The 19,701-nt window shown below is 53.4% G+C and overlaps 2 protein-coding genes across 2 annotated transcripts; one reads left to right on the top strand and one right to left on the bottom strand.

Moving 5' to 3' along the window:
- Nucleotides 1-3,711: 3,711 nt before the first annotated feature.
- Nucleotides 3,712-6,274, bottom strand: LOC139012768 (ubiquitin D-like). The gene is made up of 2 exons (XM_070419061.1): nucleotides 6,121-6,274; nucleotides 3,712-4,729 (listed from the first exon to the last, which is right to left on the bottom strand). Exons 1-2 carry the CDS (start codon nucleotides 6,145-6,147, stop codon nucleotides 4,259-4,261), a joined length of 498 nt encoding a protein of 165 aa, XP_070275162.1. The 5' UTR covers nucleotides 6,148-6,274; the 3' UTR covers nucleotides 3,712-4,258.
- Nucleotides 6,275-16,374: 10,100 nt separating this feature from the next.
- On the top strand, nucleotides 16,375-18,941 carry LOC139012769 (ubiquitin D-like). Its single transcript, XM_070419062.1, has 2 exons — nucleotides 16,375-16,529; nucleotides 17,924-18,941. Exons 1-2 carry the CDS (start codon nucleotides 16,503-16,505, stop codon nucleotides 18,503-18,505), a joined length of 609 nt encoding a protein of 202 aa, XP_070275163.1. The 5' UTR covers nucleotides 16,375-16,502; the 3' UTR covers nucleotides 18,506-18,941.
- Nucleotides 18,942-19,701: the final 760 nt, after the last annotated feature.

A 19,701-nucleotide genomic window follows, 5' to 3' on the forward strand; every position in this document is an offset into this window, starting at 1 on the left:
TAAGAAAGTTAAATCTAAGAAAGGAAAAGAAAGAAAGAAAAAAGACAGCTTATTGAAGGGAATAGCTGTGCACAAGCAAACACACAGGCAGCCCTAACCTCCAGCAAGTGAGCCCATCAGGATTTAGTAATAACTTCCACCTTCAAAACTTCTGATTTTCCCTCTGACAGCTGTCAGTTGGAGGGGTTTGCAGGGCAGGGGGAAAAGGGTGACAGGATTAAGAAAGAAAGAGAAAGAAAGAAAGAAAGAAAGAAAGAAAGAAAGACGAACACACTCAAAAGTAGCTCTAAAATCAGTAAACTGGGCAAACTGAAGAATGATTCTTTAGGTATAGTAGAAGGGAAAGAGAAGGATGAGTGACATTTGCTCATGTTCATAATAGCGATCATGAAAGAAATCCCACATAATAAAGATATAATATGCAAACTAACCATCACACCCTCACACAAGATGGCCGCCCCATGTGGTCACAAGATGGCCTGCAGGGGAGGGCAGTTCTGGGCGACCAGGCCGGCAGGGAGGGCAGTTAGGCGTCAATCAGGCTGGCAGGGGAGTGGTTAGGGGGCGATCAGGCTGGCAGGGGAGTGGTTAGGGAACGATCAGGCTGGCAGGGGAGTGGTTAGGGGGCGATCAGGCTGGCAGGGGAGTGGTTAGGGGGCGACCAGGCCGGCAGGGAGGGCAGTTAGGCGTCAATCAGGCTGGCAGGGGAGCGGTTAGGGAACGATCAGGCTGGCAGGGGAGTGGTTAGGGAACGATCAGGCTGGCAGGGGAGTGGTTAGGGGGCGATCAGGCTGGCAGGGGAGTGGTTAGGGGGCGATCAGGCTGGCAGGCAGAAGCAGTTGGGAGCTAGCAGTCCCGGGTTGTGAGAGGGATGTTCGACTGCCCGTTTAGGCTCGATCTCACACTGGGCAGTCGGACATCCCTCGAGGGGTCCCAGATTGGAGAGGGTACAGGTTGGGGCTGAGGGACAGCCCCCCACCCCCCCCCCCCCCAGTGCACAAATTTCGTGCACCGGGCCTCTAGTAGATTTATAATAACTTTACTCATTGGTGAAAGAGAGATCATTTTTACAATTGGTTGAGTAATAAATGAACTCTCCTTAATGGAAAAACGTAATACATATATTTAAAATATTTCCTTTCCAATATTCTGAGTGAGAATTATAATTTATTTAAAGCTTCACCCAATTAAAAATCTTTACACACAAATAGTATACCATATTGCATCCAAACTGGCATTTTCAATATTAGTTTCAATTTTTATTTATGTTGTTTTTGGCACTATTTACATTAAATAGAAGTTTTAAGAAACAAAATAGGGCATATTTACTCTTCATCTTATTTAACCTTATTTGTATGTGTGTGGACATAGCCTAGATCCCAGTTTAGCTTTCGCTTTCTGTTTAAGGCCCTGAGTTGTTACCTGTTGTTTCTAAAGTATTTTAGAATTGAGAGCAATGCATAATAATATCTATTTTGGAAAATGTCATTTATTTTTATTAATGTAAAGTTACATGGATAAATTTGTTAATTTTGATGCCAATAACTAGCGCATGCCCATTTGCTTCATTTTCTTTAAAAGTTGTAGAATGTAATATTACTCAAGATAAATGCTCTGTGTTTTCCATATTAAAGTAAGTTCAGGTAAGATCTTTTCATCTTTTTCTGCATACACTATTCTCACTGTCCAAAATAATAAGAGCAAATTGCAACTGTCAAAAACAATTTCAGATTTTCCAGGTGGGGGCCTGCGCAAAGATTGGTGTTTCCATGCCCCCTTCCCCCTCCCCACCTCTTCCCCTGAAACCCGGAGCTCCAGAGGGGACCTGCTCATCAGCACCAGCACCCCCGCTTCCTGGGTTTGACCTCCGCCCTGAGTGCTGGGAGGAACAAAAAGTGTTTGTCTTATGGTTTTCCGATCGCCCAGACTCCCACCGAGTCCTGCCCTGCTGGAGAGCCTGGGCAGGAGGGCCCCCCAGTGAGGAAAGGCAGATCTTTCTCCCACCCCATCTCACCTGCCATGCTTGCGCCCGGATCACCTACGCCCAGAGAGCTCCCTGGGGACCCATGCACCAGGGACTAGCACCCCGGTGTTCTCTGGGATCTTCCACAGGAAAGCGGTGGACAGGCGTGGGTTCCCAGCTGAAGACCGTGTCTGCCTCTTCTACAGCTCGGCCATCTACACCTACCTGCAACCCACACACAGCTACAGCCAGAGGCACGGCAAGCGCGGTTCACTTTTCTACAGCATAGTCTCACCGGCCCTCGGCCCTCGACCTACTCACCTGCAACCTGAGGAACAGGGAGTGACAGGGCAGCGAGGGGGCCATCGGGAAGTCAGTCTGTGGACAGGGCAGGTTGGGCAGTGAGGAGCGGGGTAGGCAGGAACCTGTGAGCCCAAGGGCCAAGCCTGGGAATGCCCATTGGCAGGTTAGTCAGTTTAGCCTTGAGGCTCTTCATTTCTGTGTGAGAATCTGCAAGAGTTTGCCCTCGGGAGTCCAAGGCTAATAGGGAGACCCTTCCCCATTAGGAAGTGCTCATGTGCTTCAGGGAAAACCCCTGCATCCTCTGCAAATAGAGGCTTGGTGGTTGGAAATGGCCCTCGGGGTTCCTCCCGGGCTGAGCAGGAGAGGAAGCATGATTTGGGGAAGACCTTCCGCATGCTCAGCAGGTACTGTTGACCTCCCCCATGGTGGTGAGATGAGGCCCGCGATGCTTAGCTTGGCTCTCTCCCAGTCTGGCGGAAGATGCCCCGGAACACTCCCTGGCATCGGGAGTCTTCCACACGGACGAGGGAATCCTAGCCTCTACCTTGAAGCACACCCCATCCCGAAGAAGGAGCCAGGGCCTCTCACACAGGGAACCAGTTCCATCCAACGCCGCCTGGCCAGGTGACCAGTGCCCACCACAGAGCGCCTGCCCCATCAGTTTAATGAGAAACACCCACCAGTATGGTTTGTGCTGGGTGGGGTTAAGTTGGGAAACTCTTCTTCTTCAAGGAGGTGGTTCTTGAGCAAGTTTTAAAGATAAGAAGGGACCAGACTAGTGGATCAGTAGGTGGACATGGCTTAGGTGGTGAGAAAAACATGCATGTGACCAGTAAAGTAACATGAGAGAGGGACAGTAAGATAGAGGATTGAATGAAGGGTGTAAGACGGAGAAAGGGCTATGAGATTCCGAGAGAGAACCTGGTGGTGAAGGAAGCAGAAAGGAGAAAGTTCTATCTGCCAGAAGCTGGGCAGAGTGTGGGTGTCAATCCGGGGACCAGCCCCTAGACCAGTGATGGCGAACCTATGACACGCGTGTCAGAGGTGACACGCGAACTCATTTTTTTGGTTGATTTTTCTTTGTTAGATGGCATTTAAATATATAAAATAAATATCAAAAATATAAGTCTTTGTTTTACTATGGTTGCAAATATCAAAAAATTTCCATATGAGACACGGCTCCAGAGTTAAGTTAGGGTTTTTCAAAATGCTGACACGCCGAGCTCAAAAGGTTCGCCATCACTGCCCTAGACCCTTTACCCAAACTGACACCCCACCGCCAGAGACACGAGCTTTCTAGTCCCCAGCGAAAACATGTATCCGTGTCCGCCTTAATCCCAGAAGTAAGAGCCATGGGATCGGGTGTGGGACAGAGGGAGCAAGAGGGGCATGGCGCCAGGTTTCCTTTTATACCAAACAGCTTTGAATGAGGAGAGGAGAAGCAGTTTAATTGAATTTCTAAATTCTTTATTAATTAAACTGTGATCACGTCAGAATAATTAATTCACTTCATAAGAAACCATTTCATTGTTCCCTACAAGTAGAAATTCAATGTGGTTCAACAGTCATCTAGTGATGCGATAGATAGCGCGCTGGCTTACACATAGATGAAAACACAGAAATTAGAACATTGATCCCAGCCTAGAACTGACTATGTTGTTAGATAGGAAAGGAAATGGGGGGTTGTCTATAAATCAGGGGGAACCAAAAAGGATCACACTCAAGCTGGCTTTGAATGCTCTCTCTCATGAGCCTTCACAATGTTACCTTCTGTTCTCAGTTACACACAATCCTGCCACTTAACTACGCGAGAATCAAAGCGTCATAGAGTTGAAAAGTGTTCTGCAGCCTACCACCCCACTCCAAATCTCCTCTCCCTCCTCACCTGTTTCTCACTAACTGGGAGAAGTCATCAGCGGATGTGGTTGGTGAGTAAGAGCTAAGAGGAAATAAGCCCTCTTTTGCTCCTACTGTCATCTCTCCCCAGGATGGTCACCCCCCGATGCAGTGGGGTGTCAAGAAGAGTGAGGTGCCCTTCCTGATGCCATAACGTGCCATGGTCTTCCCATCTTCCAGCCTCTTTCCATTGCAAGTCACAATCTGCTTCTCGGGGGGCACCGCGGTCTTGGTCTCGATCATCTCTTTCACCTGGGCCACTGAGCTGGACCTTCGCACCTGGAGGAGGTGCCTCTGCCCCTCGACACCCGGCTCCACCAGAACTAAGGGCAGCTCCTCGTCACTGGGCTTCACCACCCGCAGGGTGAGGTGGATGGTCGTCTCGTGGTCGATGCCATAAGATGACAGCGTTCTGTGCGGCTTCAGCGGCTTCGAGCCCAGCAGAAGGACCTGGTCCTGCACGGGCACGTGGGTCTTGGATCGGACGTGTTCGCCGATCTTCTTCACTCTGTCCTCCAGGTTGGCAGGGAAGGTCATTGAGCCCCACTCCTCAGAGTGCACCTTCACCTGGACGAGGAAGGCCAAGAGACAGTTGCCAGGAATACCTGCCATGTTTCCCACTCCTCCCCCCCTCCCCAGTGTCTTCTGCCCTTCATTGCTGTCAGGTCCTCCGGCTCCTTCCTCACAAGTGGTGTCCTTCCCTGCCTCGAAACGTCTCTTTTGGAATCCCCAGGTTATAACACAAAGACAAACAGTTTTATTTCTTATAATAATCACACCTCTGATCCATCCCCAAACCGTCATTAACAACCTCCCACCATATATACCTGCTTCCTATCCAGATAAAGTGTGTCAAATGTCAAGAACTAAATACCGCCCTGGCCAGTGGCTCAGCTGGTTGGAGCATCGTCCCGCACACCAGCAGGCCGCAGGTTCAATCCCGGTCAGGCCGCAGGTGGGAGGCAACCGACCCATGTCTGTCTCTCACACTGGTGTTTCTCTCTCATCAATTTCTGAAGATTAAAGAAAAAAACTAAATACAAGTACAAAGCACCCAAAGGCGTACACCAGACTCTTAAAAACAACTTCCAAATGGAAATTCCAAGATTTGGCAGCGTCGTCATCGGGCACCCACGGGCCTGCCCCCGTTGAGTGCTGTAGGAGGAACCCTGGTGAGGACACAGTCTCTGTACTGTGGCTTTCTATTGGAGGTCTGGTTGCTTTATAGTAATAACACGTGTCACAGCGACACTACATTCGATGCTATCTGTTTGTCTGTGTTTCCTGTGTTTCTCTAGCTAACCTGTTGTAGAATATGATCTCTTCCTGTGATTAACACAGGGCCTCACTCACAGAGGGCAGGGCTCTACCTGACGTGAGCCCTGTGCTGTGGCTTGAGAGCCTGGTGGCCCTCCCTCATGCTCTGTCCAAAAGAAACATCTTCCCGACTGAGACCTCCGGGACTCTCTCCCCTGCCCCGCTGAGCGAGAGCGAGCGCTGCCCTCGCTGGGCTCTCCTGGGGCCTGGCCGGAGGGAGCGCGTTCCCACAGAAGGAAGGCAGCAGGTCGCTCACAGCTGAGGGTACGTGAGTTTGTGGACCTCTCTTTTGGGAAGAGAAGGAAACCGGTTTGAGAGCCCTGGACCCCTAAACAGGATAAGGGAAAGGGCTCCGGGCAATATTTCCATCGTTTTCAATGTTGCCAGTCCCATGGGCACAAAGCCCAATGCCACCTCTCACCATGAGTCCCTAACCGTGGCCAGCCCAAGGCCTGACACAGAAGGAACTCGGGAGCCAAATGATCAGCTTTTCTCCCCAGAACCTTCCTTCACACCCTCCTTGGAGACGCCTTCCAGCCACCCCTCTCTGAGCACTGCCCTCACCCATTCCTGAGACCCTCATCTCTTGGAGGTGCCTTCCCTCCCCCGCCCCTCGTCCCCTTTATCAAGGCCCAACTCACACAGAGGCAGGCAGCATGCGCAGCCATCGCTGCAGCCGAGGGAGCAGCAGAAACAGCCTGAGAGCAGGAGCAGCGCCAGCACCCAGCGTCCACGCAGAGAGCAGAGCAGGAAATCCCCTGGGTGTCTGCTTTCCGTGCCCTTTATTGTGGGTCTCTGGTTCTCTTTCACTTTTGCTGCAGAGTCCACACCCAGAGAGCACTTCCTGACCACGCACCCCCGCAGCCAACCCACTGCCTCCTTCTTCCAGACCTGGGAGGGGCCTCTCTGCTGAGACTCTCTCCTGATTGACAACCGCCCCCCACCCCCCACCCCCCAGTCCTGACTTACGACTGTCCAGTCTGCAGCCCTGGGCCCTCAATGGCTATAGCCCTTGAACACTTGGTGGTCTGTGGGGAAGCACGGGACTCGGTTAGAAGGTCTGTGAGGAGGATTCTCCGAAAGGTCGGGGGGGCCTCTAGGGGGGCCTTGCCGAAGGCGGCAGCCCCTGCCTTGACTTTTCCAAACAAGTCCGAGCCCCCGGGTGTTTTGCTGGAATCTGTATGCTGAGTCTTTAGACCCGACCTTATAGACGCATGTGCCTTCTCAAGGATGCTTTCCCTGCTGATTGTATCTAATAGTTAATTTTAGTTCAAGCTGTTGTGACAATAAAAGCCTGAGGAGGCAGGAGGACGAGGCTGCTTGGTGCCTCCTGCCAAGCAGTCCCTTAGCCTCTCTCTCATAGAAACGTCTGTCAGTCATCATTCATCCGTTGCTCAGGGCCTGCTGGTCAGTCCCGGCAGTGGTCCTCTCCTGCTGCTTTAGGAGCCCCATCAGCTAGGCCCTTTCTGAGAGCAGGGCCCCAGGAGCAGCCTGTCCTCTCTCCAGGCTGGAGGCGGGAGGCCTGCCCCAAGACATAGGAGACATGACCCTGGCTCAGTCCTGGGTGCCGCCTGCTACATTACCGTGGGCAGATCTGTTCACCGCCTTAGATACTGGTTTTCTGGCCCATAAAATGAGATGACTGGAGGGAGCTCCTAGGTGTCTGCCAGCCTCAGACGACATGTGTATAAAATGTCCTTTCTGCGGCTCCCCAATCCTCCCCGATCCTGTGCCAGAACCTGCAAACCAAATCCTCGACTCGAGAGCAAGCCACAGCCAACAATGGAACGCTGACGCCGGCTCCCACACGCGGAAGCAGGCCCGCACCCACTCTGAGGGCCGGGGCCTCCACTCCCCCCACCCTCGCTCCCCACTGCCCTGACCCCAGCGACACCTAAGCATGCGCTGGCTCCCCGGCTCTGCCGCCCTGGCCCTGCCGGGAGCTCACCCAACCGCCACCACCCTCCTCCATGCCCCAGGAGCCACTCCCGTCCCACGTCCCACACTCTCAGGGCGTTGCCACCGAACCCACCTGAAAAGGGCACAGCATCGGGCTCCAGATGTTCCCAAGGAAGAAGGCCGTGAAAGGCCGAGTTATCCTTTGTGTCTGCTGTGCTTCCCGCCGCCTTGAACTGCGACTTCGTTTCCTGGTAGATCTCAAACCATCTCACTTTATTTCAGGGCTTTTGCCTCGGGAGAGCTGGGTTCGGCGGAAGTGCCCACACAGAGTGACGGGGTCCAGGGGCTCCTGCCAACATCCCCCAAAGCGGAACACAGACCGCGTTCTTCCACTGAAGCTCTTGTTGCTCAGCTAATAAAACTGGGAAGACGGACTGTGATGGACATGCATTTTGTGGGGTTGGGCACATTCCTGTAAACACACAGGCCCGGTCGGAGGGGGGTCTCGGTGGGAACCCCGCTTCCCGCTCTTCTGCGTGCAGAGGCCTCTCCGGGTCCCATGGCCCCGGGTGGAGCGACCGCTGCTGTGGCCTCTGGGTCCGCACAGCAGGGCAGGCTGCTCTGCACCCCGTGTGCACTAGGCCCTGGGTTTGCTGAAGCGGCAGGCAGAGAGTCTGAGGGCAGCTGCCAGGGACAGAGAGCGCTGCTGCGGGCAGGGACGTGGGCAGGGGCAGGGGCAGGGGCAGGGGCAGGGGCAGGGGCAGGGGCAGAGGCAGGGGCAGGGGCAGGGGCAGGGGCAGGGGCAGAGGCAGGGGCAGGGGCAGGGGCAGGGGCAGGGGCAGGGGCAGAGGCAGAGGCAGGGGCAGGGGCAGGGGCAGGGGCAGGGGCAGGGGCAGAGGCAGGGGCAGAGGCAGGGGCAGGGGCAGGGGCAGGGGCATGGCCAGGGCCAGGGCCAGAGCCAGGGCCTGCGGACAGGGGCAGGGGCAGGACCTGCGGGCAGGGGCAGGGCCAGGTACAGGGCCAGGGCCAATGCCAGGGAAGCGCAGTCCCGCTTCCCACTTGTCCGCACCCACTGCCATCTCAGATCCTCAGCCACTTCTGGGAAAGGAAGGCGGAGAGAAAGTGGTCAAGGCTGCTTAACAGCAAACCGCCCTCTTCTTCCTTTTCCTTCTTCGCCATTCTCGCCTCGGCAGCCACACCATCTTGGCGCCAATGTCTTCCTTCTCAGGGGACGCGAGACCCTCAGCCAGAAGCCGCAGGAGGCCTGGGATGACGCTCCCGGGAAGGGTGTCTGCCCGCTGAGGCCCTCGGCCCTGCACGTCCCAGCCCAGGTGGAGCTGCAGTCCGGGTGTGAGCTGCTTGCACACACGGGTCCCTGCTCCCTGCAAACCCTGCACACGGGCGCCCCCTGCCCCAGGTTACCCAGTGCACCTTTCCCCAACACCGCCCACACCTGAGAGTGTCAGAATGGGCGTCGCAGGCAGCGCCTCCTCCAGGGAGCCTTCCCCAACGCCCTGGTCCTGCTCCCCTGCCCCCCTCTGCGGGCTCCGTGCACATTTATGCAGAGGCAGGACCATCCGCTGCTCCTCCTGGGCCCACGGCGCAGAGCAGGCCTTTTGAGGGTCTTGACTATGTCTCATTTAACTTGTATCTTTATTTACTGAATGAATGAATGACTAAGTTATGAATAAAAGTGGAAAATATCCACTGAGTATTATATTTCGGGAATTGCACAAGATACTTTTAAATGGTACCTCACTAACCATTTCTCGTATTCTAATGAGGGAAATATTAGTATTCTTATCGGTAAGCAAGGAGCTAACTCACCCACAGACCTATTATGGCAGCTGGTAAGCCAGGGTTCAAAAGCAAATGTCTATTTCTACAGGCCTTGTCCTCTTACTACATTGTGCTTCAGTGGAAAGAAAAGGGGTGCACGCATATGAAGGCCTTGTTTTCACGGGAAAGGTGCACGGGAACACAGATAGGTAAAGGAAAGCCGAGGGTGCAAGGGGCCTTGGAAGGAGTGAGAGCAAGGGGAGTTTGGGGGTCTGTATGTTGGCAGGAGTGTCCCTGGGTGGCACACCCTGCGGGGCCACCCTACACTTCCCTGCTCGGCTGTGAGGGCAGGAGGCAGGGCCTGGAGGAAGGCCACCGCCTCCCACAAAAGCCCTGAGAACCACTCTCCCAGGACTGAGTGCTCCGGGCCCCGTGAGGCAGCTCCACAGGGCGGGGCGGGCGATGCAGGAACTCCCCTGGAGCTGGGGATTTCCACCACAGAGTCAGGTCTAGGCACCCGAAAGCAAAACTAAGTCGGGGAGTGCCCTACCCAGAAAGCATCTGGATTCCGAGAAGCAGTGTCCCTTCAAGTAACAAAAATAACAGCCCTGGACTCTGACCTCTGCCCTTCCCCCTCTGCCTGTCCTCTGTGAACGTCCCTCCCAGCCCAGAGCCAGGGCGAGGGCTACCCCAGGTCCTGTGCCCTCTGCTCCCCACAGCCAGGCTCTCTCCTGGGGGCCTCACCTCCTCCTGGCTTCTTACCACACATTCCACCTTGCCTGTCTGTGTCACAGTAGACGGTTTCACAAGCAGAAAGATGTCTTTTGATTGGCCCCTCTAACAGACTCAGAAAGCCAGCCGCGGTCAAACACTGTGCTGTGAATAGCCTGCCAGGCTGTAACACAAAGGCCAGCTGTCCGCACGCCTCTCCGCCTGGCCCTGGCTGGTGGGGAGGCATGGGACTGCTCGCTGCCCCCACCGAGCCCTCCCTGGGCCAGCAGCCCTTTCCCATCTCTCTACCAACATCCATGAAAGACTTTGTAAAACTACTTTGAGATCTAGAATATTGCTTCAGAAAGGCACACCAATTTCAATCAAAATGCTACTGTGAATTCTCATTTACTGATGGTTGTGGGGGTCGGGGGTGCTTCCTGCGGGGGGGGGGACTTGTCCACTCTCAGAGGACAATTTTGCAGACCCATCAAAATGGATATGCCACACTAAAACAACCCAAACGCCTTTAATTATAGGGAAATACATAACTAAATTAAAGAATATCACTGCAATTGATACAATAGATGGATTATACCTGCAATAGGGATCACTCACTCCCTCAGCAGTCCTGCAGGTCCAATCTTCAGAGAAGAATCCAGGCAGAGGGACCTGGCACCACCGGCATGATTCGACAGCACCGCCAACCTGCTGGAAGTCGGCCTTAGGCACCAGGGCCACTTCCCCTTTGTAGATGCTCCACAAGGAAGAAAGGATATAAACGTGTCCGCCAGGTGACTCCTGACAACCAGCGTGAACGTCGGCGGGATGGGTCTGGATCCCAGACCAGTAAAGGTGTCCCCTGCCCACCCGGAGGGCCGATCGCGTCCCGGCCTCTCCCTCCCCGCTTGGGACGGGTGCCGATGCAGCGTAAATTATACACAGGGTGAAAAACTAAAAAATAAGAAAATAGGACAAGTCCTGCTTTTGTTCCATAGGCAGTTCAGTTTCCCTCCCCAGAGGCAATGTCTCCCCTCAGAGATAGTTCAGTGTCTCTGTAGATTTTCTTTTCTTCTAAATACCAGAATATTATACATATACTTTTGCAACTTGATTTTTAAAGTTAATTCCACTCTATATACTTTCATTTATTGAGTTCCTTATCGACATAGATTGTTTTCATTTTTTATTATAAATAATGGCACATGAATATTTCATAATTAGCTTATTTCATACATATCTGGGTATGTTAATAGGATAAATTCCTAAATTGGAATTTTGGAGTTAGAGGATATGTACATGAACACTTTTAAAATTATATTTTTATCACAAACTTTGATACCTCAAGTGAATATATGTAACATATACATAACATATATGTTTTAGTGTGGCATATCTGTTTTTAATTTTGATAGGTACTGCAAAATTATAAACTCTAGAGCATGATTGTGTAACTATGGCACTCGGGGTTTTTACATTTGACAGTAGTTTTATTGCACACATATGGTCCTGAGCACCCTGTTGCTCAGTTCTGCTTGTGTTTATTTCCCTTTAGAGCGTTTATGTTTCAGGCCATAACAGCACATACATTTATTTATTTATTTATTTACATTACTTTACTTTTAATAGAGTGAGTCTACATTACATCTCTAAGTTATATAACAAAGTAACATACATTCATGCCACTCAATAAAATACTTTCACCAAATATTAAGTTGCCATTCTTAAACTGTAGACTCTCAATATGGCAAGATGAGAGGTCAGAGGTTCCCAAAGGCCTTATTCTCCATGCAATATCTTCAAGTAACTCACATCAGCATTTAGATTGGGCTTTGTCATTTTTTTTTTAAATTAGCATGCTTTGAATTTCAAAGTAGCCTATATCTCTGTCTCTCTGTTAGTTTGGTTATTTGTTTGTTTTTTTGTATTGATTTCAGAGAGGAAGGGAGAGGTCCATCAATGCCTGGCTCGTTCTCTGGAGATTGGACCTGCAGGACTGCTGAGGGAGTGAGTGGCTGCCGCCAGGCTGGTGGGCCACTGGGACAGGCCAGGCAGCTGAGCGGCACTCCCGCTGTGGGAGCTCCCTGACCACCAGGGGGCAGCTCCTGTGTTGAGCCTCTGCCCTCTGGTGGTCAGTGCACATCATAGCGACCGGTCGAATGGCTGACCGAAAGGAAGCTTTAGTTTTTATATGTAGATATAGGTTTCTAGCATAGTGATCCCTATTGCAGGTATAATCCATCTATTGTATCAATTGCAGTGATATACTGCAATTTAGTTATGTATTTCCCTATAATTATTTTTAAAATATATTTTATTGATTTTTTACAGGGAGGAAGGGAGAGGGATAGAGAGCTAGAAACATCCATGAGAGACAAACATCCATCAGCTGCCTCCCGCACACCCACTATTGGGGATGTGCCTGCAACCAAGGTACATGCCCTTGAGGGGAATCGAACCCGGGACTCTTCAGTCCGCAGGCGGACGCTCTATCCACTGAGCCAAACTGGTCAGGGCTGTATTTCCCTATAATTAAAGGCGTTTGGGTTGTTTTAGTGTGGCATATCCGTTTTGATGGGTCTGCAAAATTGTCCTCTGAGAGTGGACAAGTCTCCCCCCCGCAGGAAGCACCCCCGACCCCCACAACCATCAGTAAATGAGAATTCACAGTAGCATTTTGATTGAAATTGGTGTGCCTTTCTGAAGCAATATTCTAGATCTCAAAGTAGTTTTACAAAGTCTTTCATGGATGTTGGTAGAGAGATGGGAAAGGGCTGCTGGCCCAGGGAGGGCTCGGTGGGGGCAGCGAGCAGTCCCATGCCTCCCCACCAGCCAGGGCCAGGCGGAGAGGCGTGCGGACAGCTGGCCTTTGTGTTACAGCCTGGCAGGCTATTCACAGCACAGTGTTTGACCGCGGCTGGCTTTCTGAGTCTGTTAGAGGGGCCAATCAAAAGACATCTTTCTGCTTGTGAAACCGTCTACTGTGACACAGACAGGCAAGGTGGAATGTGTGGTAAGAAGCCAGGAGGAGGTGAGGCCCCCAGGAGAGAGCCTGGCTGTGGGGAGCAGAGGGCACAGGACCTGGGGTAGCCCTCGCCCTGGCTCTGGGCTGGGAGGGACGTTCACAGAGGACAGGCAGAGGGGGAAGGGCAGAGGTCAGAGTCCAGGGCTGTTATTTTTGTTACTTGAAGGGACACTGCTTCTCGGAATCCAGATGCTTTCTGGGTAGGGCACTCCCCGACTTAGTTTTGCTTTCGGGTGCCTAGACCTGACTCTGTGGTGGAAATCCCCAGCTCCAGGGGAGTTCCTGCATCGCCCGCCCCGCCCTGTGGAGCTGCCTCACGGGGCCCGGAGCACTCAGTCCTGGGAGAGTGGTTCTCAGGGCTTTTGTGGGAGGCGGTGGCCTTCCTCCAGGCCCTGCCTCCTGCCCTCACAGCCGAGCAGGGAAGTGTAGGGTGGCCCCGCAGGGTGTGCCACCCAGGGACACTCCTGCCAACATACAGACCCCCAAACTCCCCTTGCTCTCACTCCTTCCAAGGCCCCTTGCACCCTCGGCTTTCCTTTACCTATCTGTGTTCCCGTGCACCTTTCCCGTGAAAACAAGGCCTTCATATGCGTGCACCCCTTTTCTTTCCACTGAAGCACAATGTAGTAAGAGGACAAGGCCTGTAGAAATAGACATTTGCTTTTGAACCCTGGCTTACCAGCTGCCATAATAGGTCTGTGGGTGAGTTAGCTCCTTGCTTACCGATAAGAATACTAATATTTCCCTCATTAGAATACGAGAAATGGTTAGTGAGGTACCATTTAAAAGTATCTTGTGCAATTCCCGAAATATAATACTCAGTGGATATTTTCCACTTTTATTCATAACTTAGTCATTCATTCATTCAGTAAATAAAGATACAAGTTAAATGAGACATAGTCAAGACCCTCAAAAGGCCTGCTCTGCGCCGTGGGCCCAGGAGGAGCAGCGGATGGTCCTGCCTCTGCATAAATGTGCACGGAGCCCGCAGAGGGGGGCAGGGGAGCAGGACCAGGGCGTTGGGGAAGGCTCCCTGGAGGAGGCGCTGCCTGCGACGCCCATTCTGACACTCTCAGGTGTGGGCGGTGTTGGGGAAAGGTGCACTGGGTAACCTGGGGCAGGGGGCGCCCGTGTGCAGGGTTTGCAGGGAGCAGGGACCCGTGTGTGCAAGCAGCTCACACCCGGACTGCAGTTCCACCTGGGCTGGGACGTGCAGGGCCGAGGGCCTCAGCGGGCAGACACCCTTCCCGGGAGCGTCATCCCAGGCCTCCTGCGGCTTCTGGCTGAGGGTCTCGCGTCCCCTGAGAAGGAAGACATTGGCGCCAAGATGGTGTGGCTGCCGAGGCGAGAATGGCGAAGAAGGAAAAGGAAGAAGAGGGCGGTTTGCTGTTAAGCAGCCTTGACCACTTTCTCTCCGCCTTCCTTTCCCAGAAGTGGCTGAGGATCTGAGATGGCAGTGGGTGCGGACAAGTGGGAAGCGGGACTGCGCTTCCCTGGCATTGGCCCTGGCCCTGTACCTGGCCCTGCCCCTGCCCGCAGGTCCTGCCCCTGCCCCTGTCCGCAGGCCCTGGCTCTGGCCCTGGCCCTGGCCATGCCCCTGCCCCTGCCCCTGCCCCTGCCCCTGCCTCTGCCCCTGCCTCTGCCCCTGCCCCTGCCCACGTCCCTGCCCGCAGCAGCGCTCTCTGTCCCTGGCAGCTGCCCTCAGACTCTCTGCCTGCCGCTTCAGCAAACCCAGGGCCTAGTGCACACGGGGTGCAGAGCAGCCTGCCCTGCTGTGCGGACCCAGAGGCCACAGCAGCGGTCGCTCCACCCGGGGCCATGGGACCCGGAGAGGCCTCTGCACGCAGAAGAGCGGGAAGCGGGGTTCCCACCGAGACCCCCCTCCGACCGGGCCTGTGTGTTTACAGGAATGTGCCCAACCCCACAAAATGCATGTCCATCATAGTCCGTCTTCCCAGTTTTATTAGCTGAGCAACAAGAGCTTCAGTGGAAGAACGCGGTCTGTGTTCCGCTTTGGGGGATGTTGGCAGGAGCCCCTGGACCCCGTCACTCTGTGTGGGCACTTCCGCCGAACCCAGCTCTCCCGAGGCAAAAGCCCTGAAATAAAGTGAGATGGTTTGAGATCTACCAGGAAACGAAGTCGCAGTCCAAGGCGGCGGGAAGCACAGCAGACACAAAGGATAACTCGGCCTTTCACAGCCTTCTTCCTTGGGAACATCTGGAGCCCGAAGCTGTGCCCTTTTCAGGTGGGTTCGGTGGCAACGCCCTGAGAGTGTGGGACGTGGGACGGGAGTGGCTCCTGGGGCATGGAGGAGGGTGGTGGCGGTTGGGTGAGCTCCCGGCAGGGCCAGGGCGGCAGAGCCGGGGAGCCAGCGCATGCTTAGGTGTCGCTGGGGTCAGGGCAGTGGGGAGCGAGGGTGGGGGGAGTGGAGGCCCCGGCCCTCAGAGTGGGTGCGGGCCTGCTTCCGCGTGTGGGAGCCGGCGTCAGCGTTCCATTGTTGGCTGTGGCTTGCTCTCGAGTCGAGGATTTGGTTTGCAGGTTCTGGCACAGGATCGGGGAGGATTGGGGAGCCGCAGAAAGGACATTTTATACACATGTCGTCTGAGGCTGGCAGACACCTAGGAGCTCCCTCCAGTCATCTCATTTTATGGGCCAGAAAACCAGTATCTAAGGCGGTGAACAGATCTGCCCACGGTAATGTAGCAGGCGGCACCCAGGACTGAGCCAGGGTCATGTCTCCTATGTCTTGGGGCAGGCCTCCCGCCTCCAGCCTGGAGAGAGGACAGGCTGCTCCTGGGGCCCTGCTCTCAGAAAGGGCCTAGCTGATGGGGCTCCTAAAGCAGCAGGAGAGGACCACTGCCGGGACTGACCAGCAGGCCCTGAGCAACGGATGAATGATGACTGACAGACGTTTCTATGAAAGAGAGGCTAAGGGACTGCTTGGCAGGAGGCACCAAGCAGCCTCGTCCTCCTGCCTCCTCAGGCTTTTATTGTCACAACAGCTTGAACTAAAATTAACTATTAGATACAATCAGCAGGGCAAGCATCCTTGAGAAGGCACATGCGTCTATAAGGTCGGGTCTAAAGACTCAGCATACAGATTCCAGCAAAACACCCGGGGGCTCGGACTTGTTTGGAAAAGTCAAGGCAGGGGCTGCTGCCTTCGGCAAGGGCCCCCTAGAGGCCCCCCGACCTTTCGGAGAATCCTCCTTACAGACCTTCTAACCGAGTCCCGTGCTTCCCCACAGACCACCAAGTGTTCAAGGGCTATAGCCATTGAGGGCCCAGGGCTGCAGACTGGACAGTCGTAAGTCAGGACTGGGGGGTGGGGGGTGGGGGGCGGTTGTCAATCAGGAGAGAGTCTCAGCAGAGAGGCCCCTCCCAGGTCTGGAAGAAGGAGGCAGTGGGTTGGCTGCGGGGGTGCGTGGTCAGGAAGTGCTCTCTGGGTGTGGACTCTGCAGCAAAAGTGAAAGAGAACCAGAGACCCACAATAAAGGGCACGGAAAGCAGACACCCAGGGGATTTCCTGCTCTGCTCTCTGCGTGGACGCTGGGTGCTGGCGCTGCTCCTGCTCTCAGGCTGTTTCTGCTGCTCCCTCGGCTGCAGCGATGGCTGCGCATGCTGCCTGCCTCTGTGTGAGTTGGGCCTTGATAAAGGGGACGAGGGGCGGGGGAGGGAAGGCACCTCCAAGAGATGAGGGTCTCAGGAATGGGTGAGGGCAGTGCTCAGAGAGGGGTGGCTGGAAGGCGTCTCCAAGGAGGGTGTGAAGGAAGGTTCTGGGGAGAAAAGCTGATCATTTGGCTCCCGAGTTCCTTCTGTGTCAGGCCTTGGGCTGGCCACGGTTAGGGACTCATGGTGAGAGGTGGCATTGGGCTTTGTGCCCATGGGACTGGCAACATTGAAAACGATGGAAATATTGCCCGGAGCCCTTTCCCTTATCCTGTTTAGGGGTCCAGGGCTCTCAAACCGGTTTCCTTCTCTTCCCAAAAGAGAGGTCCACAAACTCACGTACCCTCAGCTGTGAGCGACCTGCTGCCTTCCTTCTGTGGGAACGCGCTCCCTCCGGCCAGGCCCCAGGAGAGCCCAGCGAGGGCAGCGCTCGCTCTCGCTCAGCGGGGCAGGGGAGAGAGTCCCGGAGGTCTCAGTCGGGAAGATGTTTCTTTTGGACAGAGCATGAGGGAGGGCCACCAGGCTCTCAAGCCACAGCACAGGGCTCACGTCAGGTAGAGCCCTGCCCTCTGTGAGTGAGGCCCTGTGTTAATCACAGGAAGAGATCATATTCTACAACAGGTTAGCTAGAGAAACACAGGAAACACAGACGAGCAGATAGCATCGAATGTAGTGTCGCTGTGACACGTGTTATTACTATAAAGCAACCAGACCTCCAATAGAAAGCCACAGTACAGAGACTGTGTCCTCACCAGGGTTCCTCCTACAGCACTCAACGGGGGCAGGCCCGTGGGTGCCCGATGACGACGCTGCCAAATCTTGGAATTTCCATTTGGAAGTTGTTTTTAAGAGTCTGGTGTACGCCTTTGGGTGCTTTGTACTTGTATTTAGTTTTTTTCTTTAATCTTCAGAAATTGATGAGAGAGAAACACCAGTGTGAGAGACAGACATGGGTCGGTTGCCTCCCACCTGCGGCCTGACCGGGATTGAACCTGCGGCCTGCTGGTGTGCGGGACGATGCTCCAACCAGCTGAGCCACTGGCCAGGGCGGTATTTAGTTCTTGACATTTGACACACTTTATCTGGATAGGAAGCAGGTATATATGGTGGGAGATTGTTAATGACGGTTTGGGGATGGATCAGAGGTGTGATTATTATAAGAAATAAAACTGATGTTTGTCTTTGTGTTATAACCTGGGGATTCCAAAAGAGACGTTTCGAGGCAGGGAAGGACACCACTTGTGAGGAAGGAGCCGGAGGACCTGACAGCAATGAAGGGCAGAAGACACTGGGGAGGGGGGGAGGAGTGGGAAACATGGCAGGTATTCCTGGCAACTGTCTCTTGGCCTTCCTCGTCCAGGTGAAGGTGCACTCTGAGGAGTGGGGCTCAATGACCTTCCCTGCCAACCTGGAGGACAGAGTGAAGAAGATCGGCGAACACGTCCGATCCAAGACCCACGTGCCCGTGCAGGACCAGGTCCTTCTGCTGGGCTCGAAGCCGCTGAAGCTGCACAGAACGCTGTCATCTTATGGCATCGACCACGAGACGACCATCCACCTCACCCTGCGGGTGGTGAAGCCCAGTGACGAGGAGCTGCCCTTAGTTCTGGTGGAGCCGGGTGTCGAGGGGCAGAGGCACCTCCTCCAGGTGCGAAGGTCCAGCTCAGTGGCCCAGGTGAAAGAGATGATCGAGACCAAGACCGCGGTGCCCCCCGAGAAGCAGATTGTGACTTGCAATGGAAAGAGGCTGGAAGATGGGAAGACCATGGCACGTTATGGCATCAGGAAGGGCACCTTACTCTTCTTGACACCCCACTGCATCGGGGGGGGACCATCCTGGGGAGAGATGACAGTAGGAGCAAAAGAGAGCTTATTTCCTCTTAGCTCTTACTCACCAACCACATCCGCTGATGACTTCTCCCAGTTAGTGAGAAACAGGTGAGGAGGGAGAGGAGATTTGGAGTGGGGTGGTAGGCTGCAGAACACTTTTCAACTCTATGACGCTTTGATTCTCGCGTAGTTAAGTGGCAGGATTGTGTGTAACTGAGAACAGAAGGTAACATTGTGAAGGCTCATGAGAGAGAGCATTCAAAGCCAGCTTGAGTGTGATCCTTTTTGGTTCCCCCTGATTTATAGACAACCCCCCATTTCCTTTCCTATCTAACAACATAGTCAGTTCTAGGCTGGGATCAATGTTCTAATTTCTGTGTTTTCATCTATGTGTAAGCCAGCGCGCTATCTATCGCATCACTAGATGACTGTTGAACCACATTGAATTTCTACTTGTAGGGAACAATGAAATGGTTTCTTATGAAGTGAATTAATTATTCTGACGTGATCACAGTTTAATTAATAAAGAATTTAGAAATTCAATTAAACTGCTTCTCCTCTCCTCATTCAAAGCTGTTTGGTATAAAAGGAAACCTGGCGCCATGCCCCTCTTGCTCCCTCTGTCCCACACCCGATCCCATGGCTCTTACTTCTGGGATTAAGGCGGACACGGATACATGTTTTCGCTGGGGACTAGAAAGCTCGTGTCTCTGGCGGTGGGGTGTCAGTTTGGGTAAAGGGTCTAGGGCAGTGATGGCGAACCTTTTGAGCTCGGCGTGTCAGCATTTTGAAAAACCCTAACTTAACTCTGGAGCCGTGTCTCATATGGAAATTTTTTGATATTTGCAACCATAGTAAAACAAAGACTTATATTTTTGATATTTATTTTATATATTTAAATGCCATCTAACAAAGAAAAATCAACCAAAAAAATGAGTTCGCGTGTCACCTCTGACACGCGTGTCATAGGTTCGCCATCACTGGTCTAGGGGCTGGTCCCCGGATTGACACCCACACTCTGCCCAGCTTCTGGCAGATAGAACTTTCTCCTTTCTGCTTCCTTCACCACCAGGTTCTCTCTCGGAATCTCATAGCCCTTTCTCCGTCTTACACCCTTCATTCAATCCTCTATCTTACTGTCCCTCTCTCATGTTACTTTACTGGTCACATGCATGTTTTTCTCACCACCTAAGCCATGTCCACCTACTGATCCACTAGTCTGGTCCCTTCTTATCTTTAAAACTTGCTCAAGAACCACCTCCTTGAAGAAGAAGAGTTTCCCAACTTAACCCCACCCAGCACAAACCA

This window comes from Myotis yumanensis, unplaced genomic scaffold (genome assembly GCF_028538775.1).
Source record: "Myotis yumanensis isolate MYYU_CA2020_CCGP unplaced genomic scaffold, mMyoYum1.0.hap1 SCAF_6, whole genome shotgun sequence".
Classification (NCBI taxonomy): Eukaryota; Metazoa; Chordata; class Mammalia; order Chiroptera; family Vespertilionidae; genus Myotis; species Myotis yumanensis.

Excerpts from the sequence above, each read along its gene's own strand:
- LOC139012768 (XM_070419061.1), bottom strand. The coding sequence starts at position 6,147 with ATGGCTGCGCATGCTGCCTGCCTCTGT. Across the intron at positions 4,730-6,120 it reads CGCATGCTGCCTGCCTCTGT|GTGAAGGTGCACTCTGAGGA; the intron begins GTGAGTTGGGCC and ends TTCCTCGTCCAG.
- LOC139012769 (XM_070419062.1), top strand. The coding sequence starts at position 16,503 with ATGGCTGCGCATGCTGCCTGCCTCTGT. Across the intron at positions 16,530-17,923 it reads CGCATGCTGCCTGCCTCTGT|GTGAAGGTGCACTCTGAGGA; the intron begins GTGAGTTGGGCC and ends TTCCTCGTCCAG.